Source organism: Physeter macrocephalus, chromosome 16, assembly GCF_002837175.3.
Source record: "Physeter macrocephalus isolate SW-GA chromosome 16, ASM283717v5, whole genome shotgun sequence".
Lineage (NCBI taxonomy): Eukaryota > Metazoa > Chordata > Mammalia > Artiodactyla > Physeteridae > Physeter > Physeter macrocephalus.
This window is the reverse complement of record NC_041229.1, coordinates 70,260,983-70,282,693: the sequence shown is the minus strand read 5'-3', so window position 1 is coordinate 70,282,693 and position 21,711 is coordinate 70,260,983. Positions and strand designations below refer to the sequence as shown.

At 38.1% G+C, this 21,711-nt stretch overlaps 1 protein-coding gene across 12 annotated transcripts in view; it reads right to left on the bottom strand.

Annotated features, from left to right (window-relative positions):
* The window catches only part of LOC102980368 (transcription factor SOX-6), a 297,561-nt gene that overhangs the window by 73,559 nt on the left and 202,291 nt on the right, over positions 1 to 21,711 (bottom strand). For 11 of the 12 annotated variants that reach the window (XM_028500833.2, XM_028500838.2, XM_028500834.2 and 8 more), the window contains 2 exons: positions 15,451 to 15,676; positions 12,035 to 12,222 (listed from right to left, as the gene is read on the bottom strand). In XM_028500833.2, coding sequence (XP_028356634.1) covers positions 12,035 to 12,222; positions 15,451 to 15,676 — 414 coding nt within the window. The remainder of the gene's footprint in view (positions 1 to 12,034; positions 12,223 to 15,450; positions 15,677 to 21,711) is intronic. The other variant, XM_028500835.2, reaches the window with a different exon arrangement.

Here is a 21,711-nt window from a genome sequence, read left to right as displayed (position 1 = left end):
AAAAAAAGAAAATTACAGACCAATATCACTGATGAATATAGATGCAAAAATCCTCAACAAAATACTAGCAAACAGAATCCAACAGCACATTAAAAGGATCATACACCATGATCAAGTGGGGTTTATCCCAGGGATGCAAGGATTCTTCAATATACGCAAATCAATCAATGTGATAAACCATATTAACAAACTGAAGGAGAAAAACCATACGATCATCTCAATAGATGCAGAAAAAGCTTTCGACAAAATTTCAACATGCATTTATGATAAAAACCCTCCAGAAAGTAGGCATAGAGGGAAATTGCCTCAACATAATAAAGGCCATATATGACAAACCCACAGTCAGCAGCGTTCTCAATGGTGAAAAACAGAAACCATTTCCTCTAAGATCAGGAACAAGACAAGGTTGTCCACTCTCACCACTATTATTCAACATAGTTTTGGAAGTTTTAGCCACAGCAATCAGTGAAGAAAGAAATAAAAGGAATCAAAATTGGAAAAGATGAAGTAAAGCTGTCACTGCAGATGACATGAGCCTATACACAGAGAATACTAAAGATGCTACCAGAAAACTACTAGAGCTAATCAATGAATTTGGTAAAGTAGCAGGATACTAAATTAATGCACAGAAATCTCTTGCAGTCCTATACACTAGTGATGAAAAATGTGAAAGACTATACTACCCAAAGCAATCTACAGATTCAATGCAGTCCCTGTCAAACTACCACTGGCATTTTTCACAGAACTAGAACAAAAAAAATTCACAATTTGAATGGAAACACAAAAGATCCCGAATAGCCAAAGCAATCTAGAGAAAGAAAAATGGAGCTGGAGGAATCAGGCTACTGGACTTCAGACTATACTACAAAGCTACAGTAATCAAGACAGCATGGTACTGGCACAAAAACAGAAATATAGATCAATGGAACAGCATAGAAAGCCCAGAGATAAACTCATGCACACATGGTCACCTTATTTTTGAAAAAGGAGGCAAGAATATACAATGAAGAAAAGACAGCTTCTTCAAAAAGTGGTGCTGGGAAAACTGGACAGCTACATGCAAAAGAATGAAATTAGAAGACTCCCTAAACACCATACACAAAAATAAACTCAAAATGGATTACAGATCTAAATGTAAGGCCAGACACTATAAAACTCTTAGAGGAAAACATAGGCAGAACACTCTATGACATAAATCACAGCAAGATCCTTTTTGACCCACCTCCTAGAGAAATGGAAATAAAAACAAAAATAAACAAATGGGACCGAATGAAACTTAAAAGCTTTTGCACAGCAAAGGATACCATAAACAAGACCAAAAGACAACCCTCAGAATATCCCCAAAATTTACAAGCAGCTCATGCAGCTCAATATCAAAAAAACAAACAACCCAATCCAATAATGGGCCGAAGACCTAAACAGACATTTCTCCAAAAAGATATACAGATTGCCAACAAACATATGAAAGGATGAGCAACATCACTAATCATTAGAGAAATGCAAATCAAAACTACAATGATGTATCACCTCACACCAGTCAGAATGGCCATCATCAAAAAATCGACAAAGAATAAATGTTGGAGAGGGTGTGGAGAAAAGGGAACCCTCTTGCACTATTGGTGGGAATGTAAACTGATACAGCCACTATGGAGAACAAAATGGAGGTTCCTTAAAAAACTAAAAATAGAACTCCCATACGACCCAGCAATCCCACTACTGGGCGTATACCCTGAGAAAACTATTAATTCAAAAAGAGTCATGTACCACAATGTTCATTGCAGCTCTACAATAGCCAGGACATGGAAGCAACCTGAGTGTCGACTGATAGATGAATGGATAAAGAAGATGTGGCACATATATACAATGGGATATTACTCAGCCATAAAAAAGAAATGAAATTGAGTTATTTGTAGTGAGGTGGATGGACTTAGAGTCTGTCATACACAGTGAAGTAAGTCAGAAAGAGCAAAACAAATACTGTATGCTAATACATACATATGGAATCTAAAAAAAAAAATGTTTCTGAAGAAACTAGGGGCAGGATAGGAATAAAGACACAGACGTAGAGAAGAGACTTGAGGATACGGGGACGGGGGAAGGGTAAGCTGGGACGAAGTGAGGGAGTGGCATGGACTTATATATACTACCAAATGTAAAATATATAGCTAGTGGGAAGCAGCTGCATAGCCCAGGGAGATCAGCTCCGTGCTTTGTGACCACCTAGAGGGGTGGGATAGGGAGGGTGGGAGGGAGAGGCAAGAGGGAGGAGATATGGGGATATATGTATACGTATAGCTGATTCTCTTTGTTGTAAAGCAGAAACTAACACACCATTGTAAAGCAATTATACTCCAATAAAGATGTTGAAAGAAAGGAAGGAAAGAAAGAAAGTTACATGGCTTTGAGATAAAGCAACAGACTGAATGCAGAAGCAGAAATAAGAATCAAGCTTGTCTACTACTAGGCCAGACATCAGAGAGATTTGCAAAAAGCTAAAACAAAGCCATTCTTCTTACTATTTTTTTATTTTGAAAAATATACTTAATACTAAAAAATGTTATTTACATTAACATCTAATGGTTTTATTATGATTTTTAAATGAATAAATAATTTTTAAGTTTTAATATTATATATTATAAACATTTATATATATATAAATATATGCGTGTGTATGTGTGTGTGTGTGTGTGTGTGTGTGTGTGTGTGTGTAAAGGGGCCCTGGGACCAAAAGAGTTGAGAATAGCTGATCTAGAAGGACTAAGAGATTAGATCTAGAAGGATTAAGTATTAGAAAGTACTTGCCATAGTGGGAGGTTAGGGCTATAACATTCTTATTATTAATAAATGTGCTCCATACATGCCCAAACCAACAACTCTTTATGCAAAATTATTAACTGTGATGTGTCAAATTTTAACCCTTTCACTGGCAGATCCTTTAACTGGACATGGCCTTTTTTTTTAAATCTTGCTTTACAATGGTGTGTTAGTTTCTGCTGTATCACAAAGTGAATCAGCTATACGTATACATATATCCCCAAATCCCCTCCCTCCTGCATCTCCCTCCCACCCTCCCTATCCCACCCCTCTAGGTGGTCACAAAGCACTGAGCTGATCTCCCTGTGCTATGCGGCTGCTTCCCACTAGCTATCTGTTTTACATTTGGTAGTGTATATATGTCCATACCACTTTCTCACTTCCTCCCAGCTTACCCTTCCCCCTCCCCGTGTCCTCAAGTCCATTCTCTACGTCTGCATCTTTATTGGACATGGCCTTTTGATTTAAAACATTTGTTGTAAACAAAACTAAAAGTTTTATATTTACTCTTCCCCCCACCCCAACCCTAGGAAGTATCTTGAACCTTTTAAACTGAGATAAATTCTCACCATTCATTCCATTTAACCTGCGGAGAAGAGAAGAGCCAAACAAGTTTGTTGCTGTTTTTTATGAATTGGGTCTTAAACTAGTAGCTAGGCAACCAATCAAATAACCCTGACAACAAAAATAAAAGGAACTTAACGATAACATTGAACTTAATGATAGCCAGGAGTCTATATACAGCACTGTTTAGTTGTTCAATGTTATTGGTTCAAATGTAAAGTCTAACACTAATAAAACTTACATTTTTTTTCTAATTTATGGCATTTTTGACCTTTGTATGCTGTTTTAGAACAACACTATCACAAGTATACATATAGTTACTCCTTTACAAGAAATACGCATGAAGCATATATATCTAGGTAGACTTCTTTATCTCATGATTTTAGCATTCACTTCGTTAAAATTGATGTTTGAAACTCAGATGTATGTCTTGTTTCAGATTTTAGCTAAAATTGCCCTGTCAATCTCACAGAGATGTAGGGAACAAATGAGACGATAGAGAGGTAATGATGGAGCAGAATGATCTAGAGCTGGTGTTAGGTCCCTAATCTGCAAAACAAGGAGAGTATTATCTATATCCCTGAATTTGGAATGGTTCAAGAGAGATAACATATGTGATAATATTTTTGAAACATAGAAGCACTATAAAAATGTTTCTTGTCAGGATGTGAAAAGTACTACATAAACGTTTTTTTAAAAAACCAACTATTGGGACTTCCCTGGTGGCACAGTGGTTAAGAATCTGCCTGCCAATGCAGGGGACACAGGTTTGAGCCCTGGTCCGGGAGGATCCCACATGCCACAGAGCAACTAAGCCCGCGAGCCACAACTACTGAGCCTCCGCTCTAGAGCCCGCGCACCACAACTACTGAAGCCTGCGCACCTAGAGCCCATGCTCCACAACAAGAGGAGCCACCACAGTGAGAAGCCCGCGCACCACAACAAAGAGCAGGCCCCGCTCACCGCAACTAGAGAAAGCCCACGCGCAGCAACGAAGACCCTACGCAGCCAAAAATAAATAAATTAACTGAATAAATTTTTTTTAAAACCCAACTATTGCTCTGCTTTGCAAAAGAGGATGCTATAATTAGAATTTGCCCCCTTACTGTAAAATCTCTAATATGCCCAAACCGCTCATAGTACAAGTTGTCAGTATCTTGGGAATAAGTTGACATACACAAAAGCACAACTGAACATGTTAGTCAACTGCTCACAAAAATTACCGTCCTGATTAATCAATACTATATACTCCTTTGGAGTAACCTCACTAGTTTGTGTGCTATATAAGAAACTCATTTATTCCAAACACACTTTGCTAAATAATTTGCTCACACTCCCCTTTCACTTATTGTTGTACAGCTATATTGATCTTCTGTCTGAACTTATCCTGTCATGCAACAATGAATATCTGAATCAATTGTATAAGTAACAAGGAGCTGTGGCAACTGACAATGTGAAGCAGGAGACGTCTAGTATGTTTTTCATTTCCAATAAAAGGGGGCAGTATTACATCAGTGTAATACTGATGTACTATTCTGATGTTTTTGCAAAGTATGGGTGAGAAGCAAGAATCTACACTTGTAAAAAATGAACAACTGCTTTCTTGAACAAACAGGAACAAGTTTACAATGTGCCTTAGTGACTGGATTATTATTTTCCTATTTACTTGATTGAAAAAATATAATTTTGGCATGAGAAATGCATATAGTTATCAAGAATCAGGTTAAGTATTCTCAAAAAGCATAGATTGAAATTCTGATTTTTCTGGAAATATATTAAAGTATATATTAAATTAGTAGGAACAAAAGCTCCCTAGCACACTAATATTATAAAATCTGAACATTATCATGTTGGCTATGAGCAGATCCTAGCAAGTAACTAGGGTATACAAGTTACTTTAAGAGTGAAAAAGAAAAATGCATATCTTGAGTTTGTAAGAAGGTGCCTGTTAGCTTCTAACTAACCTACTCTATCTTAAGACATTTTGGCTCCAAGGAGCAGTAGTTAATCCATTCACCTTTGGAGAGTGTCAGAATGAAAATTTAATAAAGTTAACAACAGGTTTGACCACCTGTCTGAGGTTCTAAAGTGGAAAAGAACCTAATATTAATGGAGCACCTCCTGTGCCAGATATGTGCTCTACATATGTTTTCCCTCAAAATGATCCTTCAAGGAAAGGATAATTATCTCCATTTTACAGGTATGTTCATTGAAACTCACAGAGGTTAAGTAACTTATTTAAATAACACTGTTAGAAAACAGTACAGGCTGCTTCCAAGATTAATCCTAGAAACTGAGACACAGGATTAACCAACTCCAAAACCCATGCTCTTTCCAATATACCGTGTGGCCTCTAATTCTATTACTGCTCCTGGTCTAGCCACCTCTTCTGTCTCTTTGTCTGTGCTAGCATCATTTGAGCTTCTGTTTTCTGACTGATATCTTTCCAGAGCCAGAACCAATGGACATCATGGTAGGGAAGAATGCCCTACCCAGACATAAAGTGAAAAGTATACAGGAAGCGGGGGTCTCAGTGCTTTTCTGCTTCACTGTTTCTGTTTATCTTTACCCTGTCTTATTCCATCAAAAGTTTTGGATTACAAATGTAAAAAGTACTTTTGTATGTAATAAGCTTAAAGATCTCATAGAAAATTAGTAAATGAATTTAATACTGTTCTATAAATAGAAATATCATTGATTAAGAATTAGGAAAGCTGAGATTTAATTCCTGCTCTGACAGGAATCCACTATGTGACCATGGGTAAGTCATTTTCTTTCTTTAGGTCTCAGTTTTCCTGTCTGTGAATTGAAGCTATTGGACCAGGTCAAATGTTATGTCCCCTCCAGTTCTTTCACTCTACAGTTTTAATCCCACAAATATACTTCAGAGGCAGATAGAGTGTGATAATAGTGTTCATGGTAGCTCATTTTGACATCCGGTAAGGTCAAGAATTTTTCTTAAGAGATTCGCAGAAGATGAAGGGAACAGCAGTTCAGGTCACATGTATAATGTGTAATCGGCCTATTTATGAGCAACTCTGATAAGTAGGTAATCAGCTTTCTGGCTCCTCAAGGTTATTAAGATGACCAAAATAACTAGATACTTAAGTTACAAAATACCTATGCAGGAAAGTGCTCTAACCAATCACCGAGTCAGCATTCAAATATCAAGGAAGTCAAAAAAGTTACAAAACGCACTTTAACACTAAGAAGGCCCACCCTGCCTTGCCTCTCTTCTAGCCAGATGCGTTTAGCTTAGCTCTAAGGACATTTAGAAGCTGCCTATCTAAAATTCTGCAGTGTACTGTTCTGACTGAAATTCTGTCTTGGAGATGTCAAACAACAAAATTTGGTAAGCAATTAGCCTATAATATGATCTAATTGCTCTGGTACTATGGGAGGTTGTCGGTGTTCTTGCTGTGGAAAGCTAAAACCCAGGGAAGTAACTTAGACTTCGGCTGGCAAGACACTCATGATCCATGCACAGCAGCTATGTTGAAATGATGGAGCATAACAGCTCCTAAGGCGCCGTTACAGTCTATTGTCCCTACAATCTATATATTTAACAGACCCTAAATATCCTGTGACACAGCCAACCAGAACAACTCCATTGGTGCCGTTCTGGCTGAGCAAGTCAACAATGTTTCATTTTAAAGTGTCAAAACAGGGGTTTACCCAATAAAGTGAAATACACCATGGGTAAACATGTATTCATATGGACATATATGTGATTCTGTATGTGTCATAAAGACACAAGCACCCCATGCCTGTGTAGTAAATGTTTCCCTTCAGTTATGAAACATACAAAGCATGTTTTATATACATCTAATGTTAGTAAATGTCACAAAAACAACTCTACAGTGGACATTGTGATGCATTGCCCAGATTCCCCTTCAGGACTGATTTATTTCCTCAGCTGCAGGGAACGTCGTTACTCACCCTCAGCTCCTGGCCCTCTTCGGCACTGCCTCAACTAAAGAGAGTCACATCACCTAAGGTTATGTCCCCTTCCCAGGGTAACCCTCATCCAATGACTGGTTGATATAAGTGTGTAAAAGTTCACCCCCTCCATCCAACTTGGGACAATTCTGCATGGCCATGGCCATCTCAAAGCTTCAAATGAGGTTGGCTAAGGCTTTGGTTAAGACTGCATCACAGTCCTATTCTGCTTTCATCCTTTCCCTTCTACAGGTGGCAATCAGAAAGAGCACCCCCCCCACCGCCCCAGTAAACCTGCTCCTTAATCTCCATCTCACAGTCTGCTTCTCAGGGAGCTCAAATCTGTGACACGCTCATTTGTAAAAAAAATATCCAAAGATGAGCGTGATGAGATATGCTTTATAAATTACAAGGTGTTATGACAGAAACACTGAGAAAAAATCTCTAAAACTGTATTATGGTTTACAAGAATAAATTCAGAAATCTAATTTATGGATCTTTACATTTAAGAAAACGGAGGTAATTCCAAAGAGGACAATTTTGAAGACAGTTAAACTGACTTTGCCACAATCCATTTTACCAATCTTATTGCACATTATATATTTACCCTCTTTGATCTCAGAAGAAAATATGATTCTCAGAAGAAAAAGTAGTGTCTTCTGAAACCTCATAAAATTAAGATGGACATTTTGATTATAAGAGAGCCAAATCGACTATCACAGGAGCCCTTTAACATTGTTCTTAATTTACTCTTCTGGCTGCAACAAACCTAGCAAACAAGGATAGATACATACTCTAGAAACTAAACAAAGCCTACACATCCACAAATATACATTCAAAAGTGCGACATTATTTGGGAGGGAGATCATGTAAAGGAGAGCTTGTGAGCACAACAGCCCTGAATATAATGGACTTTTCCGGTGCCCCAAATTCAACCCCAATAAAGTCATCTACTGAGACAACAACTCCCTTCAACTGGGAAACCAGGGTTTTCTGATTCTGTAGAAGACACTTTGCCACTTATCTTCAGGAGCTCAATTACATTCAGTGTGATATGTTTTAGGACAAGTTAAGATTCATTATTATTATTTTTCAACCTTAACCTAATCTCTCATCTCTCTCTCATGGCTTCCAACACAAAATCAGGTGTTATTATTCTGGAGCCTCAGACTTCTTTCCTCCATATGAATTTTAAAAAGTCAATGAGAAATACTTAAAATTAACCTGTACTATTTGAAGTTAATAGAGTCTTAAGCTTGAACTTCAACTGATGATATAAATTCAACCATATAGGGTCACTGTGTCAGACAAACAGAGAGTCACTGCAGGAAGCAAGGGATGTCCAGTGTCAATTTACTCCTAGGTTTAGTGCAAACATATCAGGATGCCGCTAGTCTAAGCCTGCTTAATGTGATGGGGGGGCTTCACTGAAAGGCACAGTTGCTGCAACAATATGGAATTTATTTCTTATTTTCCCCCAAGCTAAATGGCATATACACATTCTGTTTTAAATATTCTCTATGTTAATATTCCAAACAAAAATTTCTAGATGAATTTTTCAAAGAAATATCTCATTCATAACATTAATCAAAGGCAAATGATTCTTCATAATTTAAAAACAAGTATGATTATTTAAATAAAATAATTTGGTTTTTTGTGGAATAAAGTTTCTGAAATATATTAATTCTAAATATATTTAATTAGCCCAGTGATTTTTCAACTAGGGGTAATTTTGTCCTCCCTCCCCCAATAGGGGACATTTAGCAATGTCTGGAGACATTTTTGGTTGTCACAAAAGGAGTGGTGCTACTACTGGCATCTAATGAGTAGAGGCCAGATTAGCCACCCATGACAAAGAATTCTCCAGCCAAAAATGCCAATAATGCTGAGGCTGAGAAACCGTGATCTAACCTAATCTGAAGTTGCCATAGTTTTGTGCATCAACTCAGCTAGAAAGGAGTTTAACTATGTGAGTTGGTCAATATGCCAACTTCTGAAAAATCGAACTCCGTTTCCTTCTGCTGAGCCTTCCATTATTATGTGAGGAGCTCATATCTGTGACAAAATAGTACATTTGTTCTATATATTCAAAGATCACCCACTGTTTAGTCTACAAGTTATGGGAAACATGAGAAAGTGCCTACTCTGTACCAGGAGCTTTGCTAGGTATATTCATATATATCTTATTTCATTGTAACCCAGATTACTACCCTCACATTACAGATGAAGAACTTGAGATTCAGAGAAGTTATTCAACTTACCAAATATCACACAGCTGGTAAGTGACAACTCGGTGCCTACCATTCCAAGTGAGAATATATAGTTTTAAACTCATTAACACTTTCTTGCATATGTAAAGAAAACTTCTGAATCATTATGATAGTTAATGGGGTGAGGAGGGTAATTTGCTTTTGACCATGTATCTGTCTGTATTATTAGAATTTTCAGTAAGCATATACTACTGTCATTTGAAAACTAATACACTTTAAAAGACTCAGTTCAACAAATCACTAACATCTTTCTCATACTAATTTTAGGATTAACCACTGACAAAACTGTAAGGTAGGAGATGGTCTCTGGTGCATGTATCCATTCTCTTGCTTTTAACCCAATTTCCCACCCAGTATCCCTATGCCAAAATGGGTTTACCTATCTAGGTCCCCCAAAAATATCTTACAGTTATTCACATTAAGATTAAATATGTTACTATTTCATGGTGCTCACTGAGCATAGTATAGTGTCTTAGGTCAAAAGATTGACTGTGTTTATCTCTAGTATCAGAGTGGTAGAAAAGGTTTGGGGGCAAGGCTCTTCTCTTCTTGTGGTCCTGAAACCTTACTGTATATGTAACCATCTACTAAGGCAGTTCTTAAAGAGGGGCTCTGCTTTGTGAGCCCACTGCCAAGGTTGGAGCACTTAATGGGGAGTGGGGCACCTAACTGATTGAGCAGATCCGGTGACTGGCATGTGCATAGCAGGTCCCCAATATATAAAAGTTTAGGCCTTAACCAACACCAAAAGAGCCACCATTCCCCCAGACAGTTTCTCTCTTACCTGATGTGAACCTCCCACCAAGAGGATCAATCAAGGTGGAGGAGGGAGAAGGCAAATAATGATTAATTTAACATATTATATATTAATATAATCTATTTATCTATAGGAAATGGGGTCTTTGCAGATCTAATCAAGTTAAAATAAGGTCACACTGGATTAGGGTGGACCCTAAATCCAATGACTGATGTCCTTATAAGAAGAGGGAGATGTGGAGACAGGGGGACATACACAGAGGGAAGATAGCCATGTGAAGAAATTTAACATATTATATATTAATATAATCTGTCTATTTATCTATAGGAAATGGGGTCTTTGCAGATCTAATCAAGTTAAAATAAGGTCACACTGGATTAGGGTGGACCCTAAATCCAATGACTGATGTCCTTATAAGAAGAGGGAGATGTGGAGACAGGGGGACATACACAGAGGGAAGATAGCCATGTGAAGAGGGAGGCAGAAACTGGAGTGATGCAGAGACAAGACAAGGAATGGCAAGGATCATTTATTCATCAAATAATCAGAATTTTTCACCCAGTCTATGACAATATCCTCTCAACTGGTCTGCCTATTTCCATTCTTAACCCCCTGCAGTCTGTTCTTGCACATTAGGCAGAATGATCCTTTTATATGTAAATCAGATCATGTCAATGCCCTGGACAAGACCAGTCCAGGAATTCCCACAGGACTCAGACTTTGTGTGAAACACAAAGCCTTTCCAAGGCCTACAGGTCTAACACACTCTACCCCAGGCTATTACTTTACTTCACGTCCCACTGGTCTCCCTTCCCTCAAGCTGCTCTTGCCACGCTGGCCTCCTTGTTGCTGGTCCTACACTCTAAGAGCTTCTAAGCTCATTGTTCCCACTGCCTGGGCGCTCTTCATGTGGCCTGCACAGGGGTTCCTTCAGATCTCTCTACTCCGTAACACTTCCGCAGAGTCCCTACCAACCTATCTAAAAGAACAATCCTATAACTCCCTATTCCCTTAACTTGCTTCCATTTTTCTCACGGCATTGAGTCACCTCCTGATGTTACTGACATTACTCATTATGTATTTAATTGTTTATTTTTTCCTCATCTGTGTTCCCCTATTAGAATGTAAGCTCTATGAGAACAGAGATTTTTGTCTGATTTGTTCACTGTTGTATCTCCGGTGCCTAGAACAGTGTCTATTACAGAATAAGCACTCGATAAATAATTTGTTGAATCAAAAAATAAATGAATGCATTTTGTAAGTTGCTTTGTTTTCTATTTTGCTCAGGCAGGTAGGAAGCTTAGTAATAAATTCAATGATAAGTCATGGTAATGTATTAGCCTTCATTGTGAGCATATATGCTTCTTCTTTTTTTAATATTCTGATAGTCTTGTAACCTCATACATCCCCTTTATTATAAGATATTTCTAAATCTTTTGGAATGGGACAGATAAACACCAATAGCCAGGTAGGTTGGGTGCCTGGTTGGGTACCTGGGAGGCAACCCACACTAAGTGGGAAAGGGTGTATTTGTTAATCAGCACCAATGATTAAATGTGATGCAAGAAAGCCCTCAAGCTAGGACCCCAAATCTTTGGCTGCAGTTTGATGCTTGGGAGCGTGGAAAGAGCCAGAGAGCCATGAGTCAATGGGTCTAGCAGAGCCACAGAAGGAGGGAAGCAAGTTTTACCTTTTCATTCCTGCAGTTGTTCAGCCCCATATTATTCATGGTAGACAGTTTCCCATCAACACCATGCGGCTGTTGCTGCTGTTGCTCCCGCTGGATCTGTTCTCGCATCTTCCGAGCCTCCTGAATAGCTTTCATCACTGTATCCTGATCCCCAAACAGGGCAGGGGAGTTGAGACTGGACAGGATATCTGCATATACAGGATGCATTATTAGAGGCTTGTAAGGTTAGACTCTTAAAAAATACTGCTGCTACCCACTCCCCGTATTAACACCACATTCTCTGAAGAAGGAAGAGATACCTTTGCTATTAAGAAAACTGCAATACAGCACAGAAATCCAGGGTAAGCGAGCTGTGCTGGGGTTTTTTTAGCCCTCGGAGGACCAGCGTTTCAGTTCATCTGGGTTCTGTCAACACAACTCCTCACAGATGAAGGTTCCTAGATTCATATACATACATACATATATATATATATTCAGGCTATATCTAACAATTAGTGGCACAGTAGTGGTGAAGAAAGGGGTGGGGGGCTTCCCTGGTGGCGCAGTGGTTGAGAGTCCGCCTACCGATGCAGGGGACACGGGTTTGTGCCCCGGTCCGGGAAGATCTCACATACCGCGGAGCGGCTGGGCCCGTGAGCCATGGCCGCTGAACCTGTGCGTCCGGAGCCTGTGCTCCGCAACGGGTGAGGCCACAACAGTGAGAGGCCCACGTACAAAAAAGAAAGGGGTGGGGACGGGTGCAGAGTCATCTGTGCAGGCTGACCATTATATCTGGTGTGCTAATGCAGCAAAGTTGTTTCTGGCACAGCCAAAAAAAATCTGTGAGGCTACATGTGTCCTTTAGCAGATATCTGTATCTGTGTGTTCATATGTCCACTGCAGGAGAGAAGGGGTGGGAAGGAACATACCGCACTCTCTGTTCCCCAATCACTGGCTGGTTAATGAAGCATTCTACTCATCATGCTGCCTCAGTTATTTACCAAGAGAATGACAACCCATTTCCTACCCCCAGCCCGAACACCCACTGCTCTCAGTTCCCTGTCTTCGTGATAGTAAGGCTGTATGTGTGGGAATGGATTTCACATAAGTATACAGCTTCAAATAAAGTGAAAACATTTACTTTCATTATATTCCATGCAACACAGAAGGACAAAATTCAAAATTAAACTAATTTTCCTCCATATCTTGCATTTTACTGTAGGTTAAAATTAATACTTTAGATGAGGCTTTCCAATTTTAGGCAAAAAGAAGGCAATTGCTTGCTGACTGATAGATTTCAGCTGCTGTGATAAAGTTTAATGCGATCAGCTTGTGTGTATCCTGGTATGAGCATTTCATAGCACATGTATGTGTGTGTGTGTGTATGTGTGTGTATCTGTGTGTGTGTGCACACACCTCACAGCGACAGAAGGGACAGATGAAATCAGACTACAATCAAGCTCACATCACACGTCTATGTGTGTGCAGTGCATGTCTGTATGTACTTGAGTTTAGAAAATATCACCAACACTATCTATGGAAAAGTTTTAGAAAGTTAAACAGCCACTTCTTAGGATATAGAAAACCCAAATCTCTTGCTCTGAAGCTTTTCTGATTAAAAAAAAAATTCTATCCAGTATTGTCTGGACAAGAGTGCTATTACTTCAGCTCATTTCTAGCTCACAATCTAAAGAATACGCTCTGCTGAGGTATAAACTCCATAAGAGCAGGGCCTGTGAAACAGTCGTCTTTGTCCCTCACAATGCTCAGTACAGAAAACAAATGCTTTCCAAACAAAACTCAGAAGTGGATTATAGGAGGGCCGTTTCAAGATCAAACCTATTATTTATCCTCATGTTGGCTTTTTTTTCCCCTCATCTCACTACTTTCAACAATTCAGCAATCATATTCACATGCTGGAAATGATTCATTTCTCTTTCCCACAGCAATCCCACTGACTTGGAGTGAAAACCTCTGGGCCCCTGAAAGAGGCATCCTGACTCAAAAAGAGAATAGGCTGCTGTATGGATCCTAATGTCCCCAATTTCAATGAGGAAGATTTACATCTCATCATCAGAAGATTCACTTAGATTCAGCATAGCTCAGCATATATTCCAACTGTGAGTTTATAAAAAGAGGACTGAGTTATATGTCAGAGGACCTGGATTCTAGTTTTGACTCTGCTAATTAATACCTACATGGCTGTGGGCAAGTCATTTTAACTGTAAGACCACAATTTATTATACAATGAGAGTAATAATAATACACTACCTAAATCATTGGATTATTGTGAAAAATCAAATGAGATAAGATAGGCAAAATGTTTTTTTAAATTGTAAATGGCTACACTTACACATTATTTTATTTATTACAGGAAGCAATTCAGGCTATAGGATTCAACAACACAAGGAAGGTAATATGGTGAAGAAATGCTAGTTCTAGTCCCAAATCCCTTTGAAATTTTGTGTCTTTATTTGAAAATTAAGAGACATATAGAGCATAGTAACAATAATGTTCATATTTATTTGGCTCTCTGCTACTACGTGCTTTCCTGCTTCCGCAGTTACTGTTTCATTCCACATGTATATGTAAATGTGTTGCTATTCGGTTGTCCAGTCTTTTTAAATTGCATGCCTTCTGGGTGCCAGATACCATGTTAGGCACTTATATATTTTTTTCTCTTTTAATTCTCATAACAACCTTTGAGCTAGGTAATAATATTTCCCTTCCAGAGATTAGGAAACTGAGTTCAAAAATATTAAATAATTTTCACAGGGTCACATAGCTAGTAAGTAAAAGGCTCTCTCTCAGTCCAAGTCTGCCTGATGCCAAATCCCATTTTTTTTTCCTCTATAATTCTCATACCTGGGTATGAATATCCCTAGAGATACCTGGCAATACATCAGAGAATGTAAGGAGGCAGAGGATCACTATGACATATATTACTAGACATTAACTTTATTTCATATGATGTCAAAAAAGTGTGTCATTCATATTTGCTTCAATGCAAAACTGATATGGGATAAGATATAAAATTCACAAACATTTTACAAAGAAAATATAAAATGTGAAATAAATTTTGGACTTCTGGCAGGCAGCTTTTAGGCCAGGTTCCTTTAGGCCCTTGGAGGGTTCATGTTCACTCTTAATCTGCCTAGAGTTGCTTCAGCGGCAAAGCACTGACCAAACACAGAAATTTCTAAGTCTCTGAGTGCTGGATCTAACTCATCATCATCTGAAGAACCCATCCCAGCAGGATTTATATTATAACCTTTTCTAAAAGTTCTAGTCACCCAAGACACCATAACTGGGTTATGTTTCAGTAGAAAAGATTTTACTTTTACTTCATTTACTTTCACTTTTTTTTTTTTCTTGGACTAAGGAACACTTTGGAAACAAGAATCAGTCATCAGTAAACATGTTTTGCTTTCTTTTACCTAATTCATAAGTCTCTTCCTGGTGTTGACCTTTCCATTTACCTAAAGAGGATCCTCTTCCCAAGCTTCCTCCAATGGGGCTGGGGATGCTGCTTTTGTTAGGCAGATTGACAGGGCTGGTTTTGCTGGCTGGAAAGAGGCTTTGGGTGGGAGATGTTGGAGACTTTACAGGCTCAGCTGTCTTGGGTCGGGATGAGAGATTCAGCGGCTGTGCTGCTGCTTCATCCTACAAGAGTTTACCATAAATAATTATTTTTTAAAAAATGAAGCACATTATCACTTAGTAAGCCACAGTTATTTTATACCTCAGAGACAATGCCACATTCTCCTACAATAATAACAAAAGAAGCTAATGCTCTACCTCCTTGAAGATTCATCAGAAGGAAACCTCATTAATTTCCCTGTGTTATGTTTCTATTTCCATTAACTGTGTAGTTGGATCATTCTTTTTGCCAAATTAAAATCTGAATTAGCTCACATTACAGCTTAATTTCCTAATGTGTTTTCAGGGATCTAAATTAACCTAGGGCATTTACAAAGAATTATTTAAAATTTCAGCAGCTCTGTAGTGCTTTTGTGTTATTCTCTCTGAAAAGTTCTTGGAACTATAAATAGGCTCTGCCACTAATTTTTTAATATATATTTAAAATCAAACAATAGCAAGTACTTTAAAAATGGAAACACAAAGCCTTCCTCTGCTCTTCTGGGCCTTTGCCCAGGGAGCCGCATGCCACAGCATGGCTTCTATGTGGCTTTCTGGGTGTGGGCACTCTTCATGGTCTATATTCTGGTCTCTATTTATGTTTAAAATTAATTTTTGCAAAGAGCAAGCACACATTATAATTATGTTTTACATACCATGCTATATACAATTTATTTTTCATGTCTAAAGTGATGTCTCTTTATATTCTTTGCTACATATATTTACAGAATGTCTATTTTAAGATGCCTGTTTTTCTATACTGAGCACAGTATTCAAATACCTGGCTTGTAACTCTGGTTTTAGCAGGGGCTTGAAAGCTAAGCTCCTCACCTTTATTTGTTTCATTTATCCTGCCATAAAACACCCTTAACAACACTTCTATCATTCTAGAAATTTAATTGTAATATGAACATATTCATTTAAATGTTCAGGTTTAAGATCTGCATTATTGTGTTTAAAATAAATTGTCAGCAAATGTTAACTCCTGTTTTGCTTCTGAGAAGACACAGAGAACTTGCTTTTAATGTTATTGCTCAAAACACACAGTAGAGCTTGGAAACTGAACTTTCTCCCCTGTGGCAAACATGTGACCTCTCTGGGCTCAACTTCTTCATCTATAGAAAAAAGGGTCTGATTCTAGCTGATCTCTAAGGTCTCTTCCTGTACTAATGGTCACTGTTTAAGAGGGAACAAAAAGGGATGCCAGAAAACAGTACTCAGGAAGGAGGATTAGAAAGAGAAAACGAAAATAACATGCACACATTTCACAAATATTAGCTCATCTAACTACCAATAACTCTATGAGGCTGGGCAGTAGTAGTCTAAATTTACAAAGGAAGAAGCAGTCAGAGTGATAAAATGACTGTCCAAAGTCATACACGGAGGGACAAAATTTGAATTATAGTTTATTGGGCTCCAAATCCCAGGCCCTTTTTCTACTAAACTATCAGCTAAAATAAGTCACTTGATAATGTAGGGATACCCTAGCTTTATTCTGTTGTTTTGTTTGTTTGTTTGTCTTGGTAGGAAATAAGTAATCTGGCACATCTATGGTGCAATGCACTTTTATCTCTATCCAGACATAGGATAGGTTCTCAGGAAACATAGTTGTATCCATTACAAATGTCGAAATTATCTGATGTGATTAATTATAATTTACTTGCCTTTGCTCTGAACTCAAAGGATATTAGTTAGTTCCTTTACTCCTATCTAAATAATAGTAATTTATAAACTAGGTATTTAGTTAGTTTTCCCCACATTTCTTTTACTTGGGGTTTACCAAGCTTCATAAGATACCTGAGTTCAGAGTTTTCCTCAAATTTGGAAAATTTTCAGCCATTACTTCTTCAAATATATTTTTCTGTCCCTTCCTTCTCCTCCTGGGGCTCCAGTTGCATATATGAGGCCATTTGATGTTCCAGAGCACTGACAGTCTTTTTTCTATGTATTTCATTTGGGACAGTTTCATTGTTATGTCATCAAGTTCATTAGTCTTTTCTTCTATAATATCTAATCTGTTGCTATTCCAAATCAGTACTAATCCAGAGTACTTTTCATCTCAAACACTGTATTTTTCATCTCCAGACATTCAATATAAGTTTTCCATGTCTTGTCCTATAATGTTCATGTTTTCCTCTACATTCTTGAATATATGGAGTTTATAACACCTGGTTTTACTCAGTTTTGAATATAGGCAAACTTCAGATATATTATGGGTTTGGTTCCAGACCACTGCAGTAAATCAAATATCACAATAAAGCTAGTCACATGAATTTTTGGTTTCCCAGTCCATATAAAAGTTATGTTTATACACTACTGTAGTCTATTAAGTGTACAATAGCATTATGCCTAAAAAAACAACATATATACCTTAATTAAAAAATACTTTATTGCTAAAAAAATGCTAACCATCATCTGACTAGGCAGGGTTGCCACAAACATTCAATTTGTAAAAAGTGCAATAGCTGTGAAGCACAATAAAATGAAGCTCAATAAAAAAGGTTGTGGGACTTCCCCGGTGGCACAGTGGTTAAGAATCTGCCTGCCAATGCAGGGAACACGGGTTCGAGCCCTGGTCCGGGAAGATCCCACATGCCGCGGAGCAACTAAGCCTGTGCACCACAACCACGGAGCCTGTGCTCTAGAGCCCGCGCGCCACAACTACTGAAGCCCACGTGCCTAGAGCCTGTGCTCTGCAACAAGAGAAGCCACCGCAATAAGAAGCCCGCGCACCGCAACGAAGAGTAGCCCCCACTCTCCACAACTAGAGAAAGCCCACACGCAGCAACAAAGACCCAACACAGCCAAAAATAAAAATAAATAAATTTATAAAAAAAAATAAATAAAAAAGGTATGACTGTATATTCTAATTTATTACTTATTCTTATAATTCAATAATTGCCATTTCCACCAACAACGCCACTGAGAATGGGAAGCACCTATTAACTCCCAGTCAAGTCAGTCCCTTTCCACGATGGCAGGCCTGTTGTTGGTCCTCACGGCCTGTCCTGGCCCAAGAGAAACTTTGTGGGTGAACAGGAGCAGATATGCTTACCTCTTCACTTGGCTATAGTTGGAAGTCCCTTATAAGAGCTGTTTTTACTGTCTTATCTACTAATTCTATCATCTGTGTTATTTTGGGGTTTGTTTCTAATGATTGGTTATTCTTTTCATCATTGTTCATATTTTCTTGCTTCTATGAAAGCCTGGTAATTATTGAATACATGCTTCACATTATGAATTTTACAGTGTTGGGTTTCATAGTTTGTATATTCCTTTAAATATTTGTGGACTTTGTTCTGAGACACGGAAAGCCTTACTAGGCTTACTTTCAAGCTTTGTTAGGCAGGTCCAGAGCAGTCATTAATCTAGGGATAATCTGGCCCCACTAGTGAGGTAATACCCTGCTGGGGACTCTACTTGGTGCCCTGTGTCAAGTGATCTTTTCAATCTGGCCAGTGGGAACACAAATCATTCTCAGTTCTTTGTGAACCTTGCAATGGTTTTGTCTGCTACATCTGGTCTTTTTCCCTGGCCTCAGATAGTTTCCTCACATGCATATGCTGATCAGTACTCAGCTAAATACAGGGGAACCTTCTGCAGATTTCCAGTGCTCTCTCTATATAAACAGCTCCCTCCTCTGGTACTCTACCTCACAAGTTCCATCTACTTGGCATCCTTAAACTCTGAACTCTTGTCTCTCTACTCGGGAAGCCTTCCAAGCTGCATGTGGCTACACGTCCCCCACCCTCCCGCCCCCGCACTATTGCCTGGAAATTCTCTCTAGACAGTAAGATGGAACAACTGTGGTGCTTGCCTCACTTGTTTCTCTTCTATCAGGGGTCACTGTCCTGTACTCCTATTGGAAATGTCTGAAACTACTGCTTTATATATTGTGTCTTGAGTTTTACTTGTTTAAGTTTGGAGAGTAAGTAAATCCCTGTTCCTCCATAATGGTTTAAAATGGAAATCTTCTAGGTTTCTTTTAGGATCTCTCTCGGTATACAACCAGATATTTCAGTTACAACCACTACTACCACCCACCACCATCTTCTTTATTAGCATTAGATTATCATCAACGTCATCGCTATACTAACATTTATGGAATAGTCACTATATTCTAGAAGCTGTATTATCTCATTTAAGACTCGTAAAAATATTAACTTCCATTTTACAGAGGCAAAAACTAAGGCTGAAAGAAGTAACTTGCCCAAGGTGACACATCTAGTAAAAGCGACAGAACTGACATTTGAACAGAAACATCCTGACTGCTGATGTTGACAATTATAGCAAATAAAAATTCTGGGGGAAAAAAGGAAAGGAAGACCATCTATTTTTATTTTTGTTACCTTCAGCTAACAATGCCCTATGTAACGTAGTTGTGTTCTATACAGAGGGAAAGAATGACTACAGAGAGAAACATGAAATATTTTAGTGACCATAATTCTTTCAATTAGAAAAATATAAGATTATTTTCAGAACTTCTGTAATAATAGGTAGGAGCTATTTAAAAAATTTAAAACATTTGCTTTATGTCTTGGTCTATATATTTTTACTCACATACAATAAACAGTCTAATAAGTATAATAAATGCCTCCTTTTTATTAACATAAAGTATAGTCAAGTCAAATTATATAGAGAACTCCCTAAGAATTTGCATGTGGTCAAGTGAGTAATAAAATTCAGTTGGCCCACAAAGCTGGAATGGTAAAAGCAAATATAAACTTGAATCTAACCAGGGAACATTTTACTCATCCAGTAAAGGCTTGGTTTGGTGCAGTTCCATTTGGCCAACCCACTTATAAAATGACTTTTTCATGTTAAAATATCTAATACTCAATACCTCAAGTCACTGATGTTTGATATGCTTATACTCCAACAACTATAATTAAACAAAGTGCCTTGGTTTGAGTGGTAGTGTTCGCTTATTCACAAAAAGAAACTCTTGGAACACAAAATAAATAGTCTGTTTCCATAAGTTAATACTATCTTATTAAATGTAAACCGCCTATTGTCATATCTCAATATTTCTAACAACAAACCATAAATGTTCATCTACTTCTTCGGAGAGTCTAAAGGCATGGGTGGCATTAAATTAATTCCTTTGGGTGGGCACTGGCAGAACTATCCATCCTAATTATGTTTACATTTTTTATCTTGATATTTGGGATCCATATTTTTAAGGGCTTTTCTGAAATCTCAAAGTCCCTATCTGCAAGTTTTAGAAAATAAAACAATTTCAGTAATTCTGTGGCCTTCAATGCTGTTTTGTTGGCCTTAGATGTTTCCCATGTAATGAGTTAAAAATAACTGCAGAATTTCTCCAAGTGCAGTACTTTGGGCACATTACAATAATACATCTGTGCTTAACAAATCCCACAAAGTAGGTAAGTCAGTGATACAAAACAATTGTTTCTTTGAGCTGTCTGAATTTGTTAATTCAATACAGGAAGCAAAGGCAATCACAAAAACCTATAAGTACCAGCTGCAGCACAAAGTTAGACTGGATCATCAATTCCCCTCTGTCACCAAGCACCTCCTGGCTACCCCATTTTAAGACACTGAAAATCAGTGAGGAAAGGATCTATTAATGTTTCAGTCATAACTTGGGCAATCCTGTTTATCCTATCACAACTATATATGGCATCAAAGCATGATTAGGTTATGACACCACTCATTCCTCAGAGCCCACATTTATAACTATTTTTGAAGGAGAGAGCTTTATCAACAAACCATATAAAGTCCAGCACTGGGTTCTATTTTGTCAATCTAAAGTTTTGAGATCCTCCTCCTCTAGCACTGTAAGTTGGCTCCCCACCTGTTTAAGGAAGTTAGAGAGAAGTGTCACAAGACTATGACGAAGACTGGTAATAAAACCATGGCCATTCATGCCAATGAACATTAAAAAATAAATGCCAGAATCCAAAGGGGAAAAACTCTTGAGAAGTGTGCAGATATAGGTGAAGATCTCACAATATGGCACTATTGTTATCAAAAGGGAAACACCCGTTTCTCAGTGCTCAATCATGAAATTTACAATAAAGAGGAGCATTTTGGGG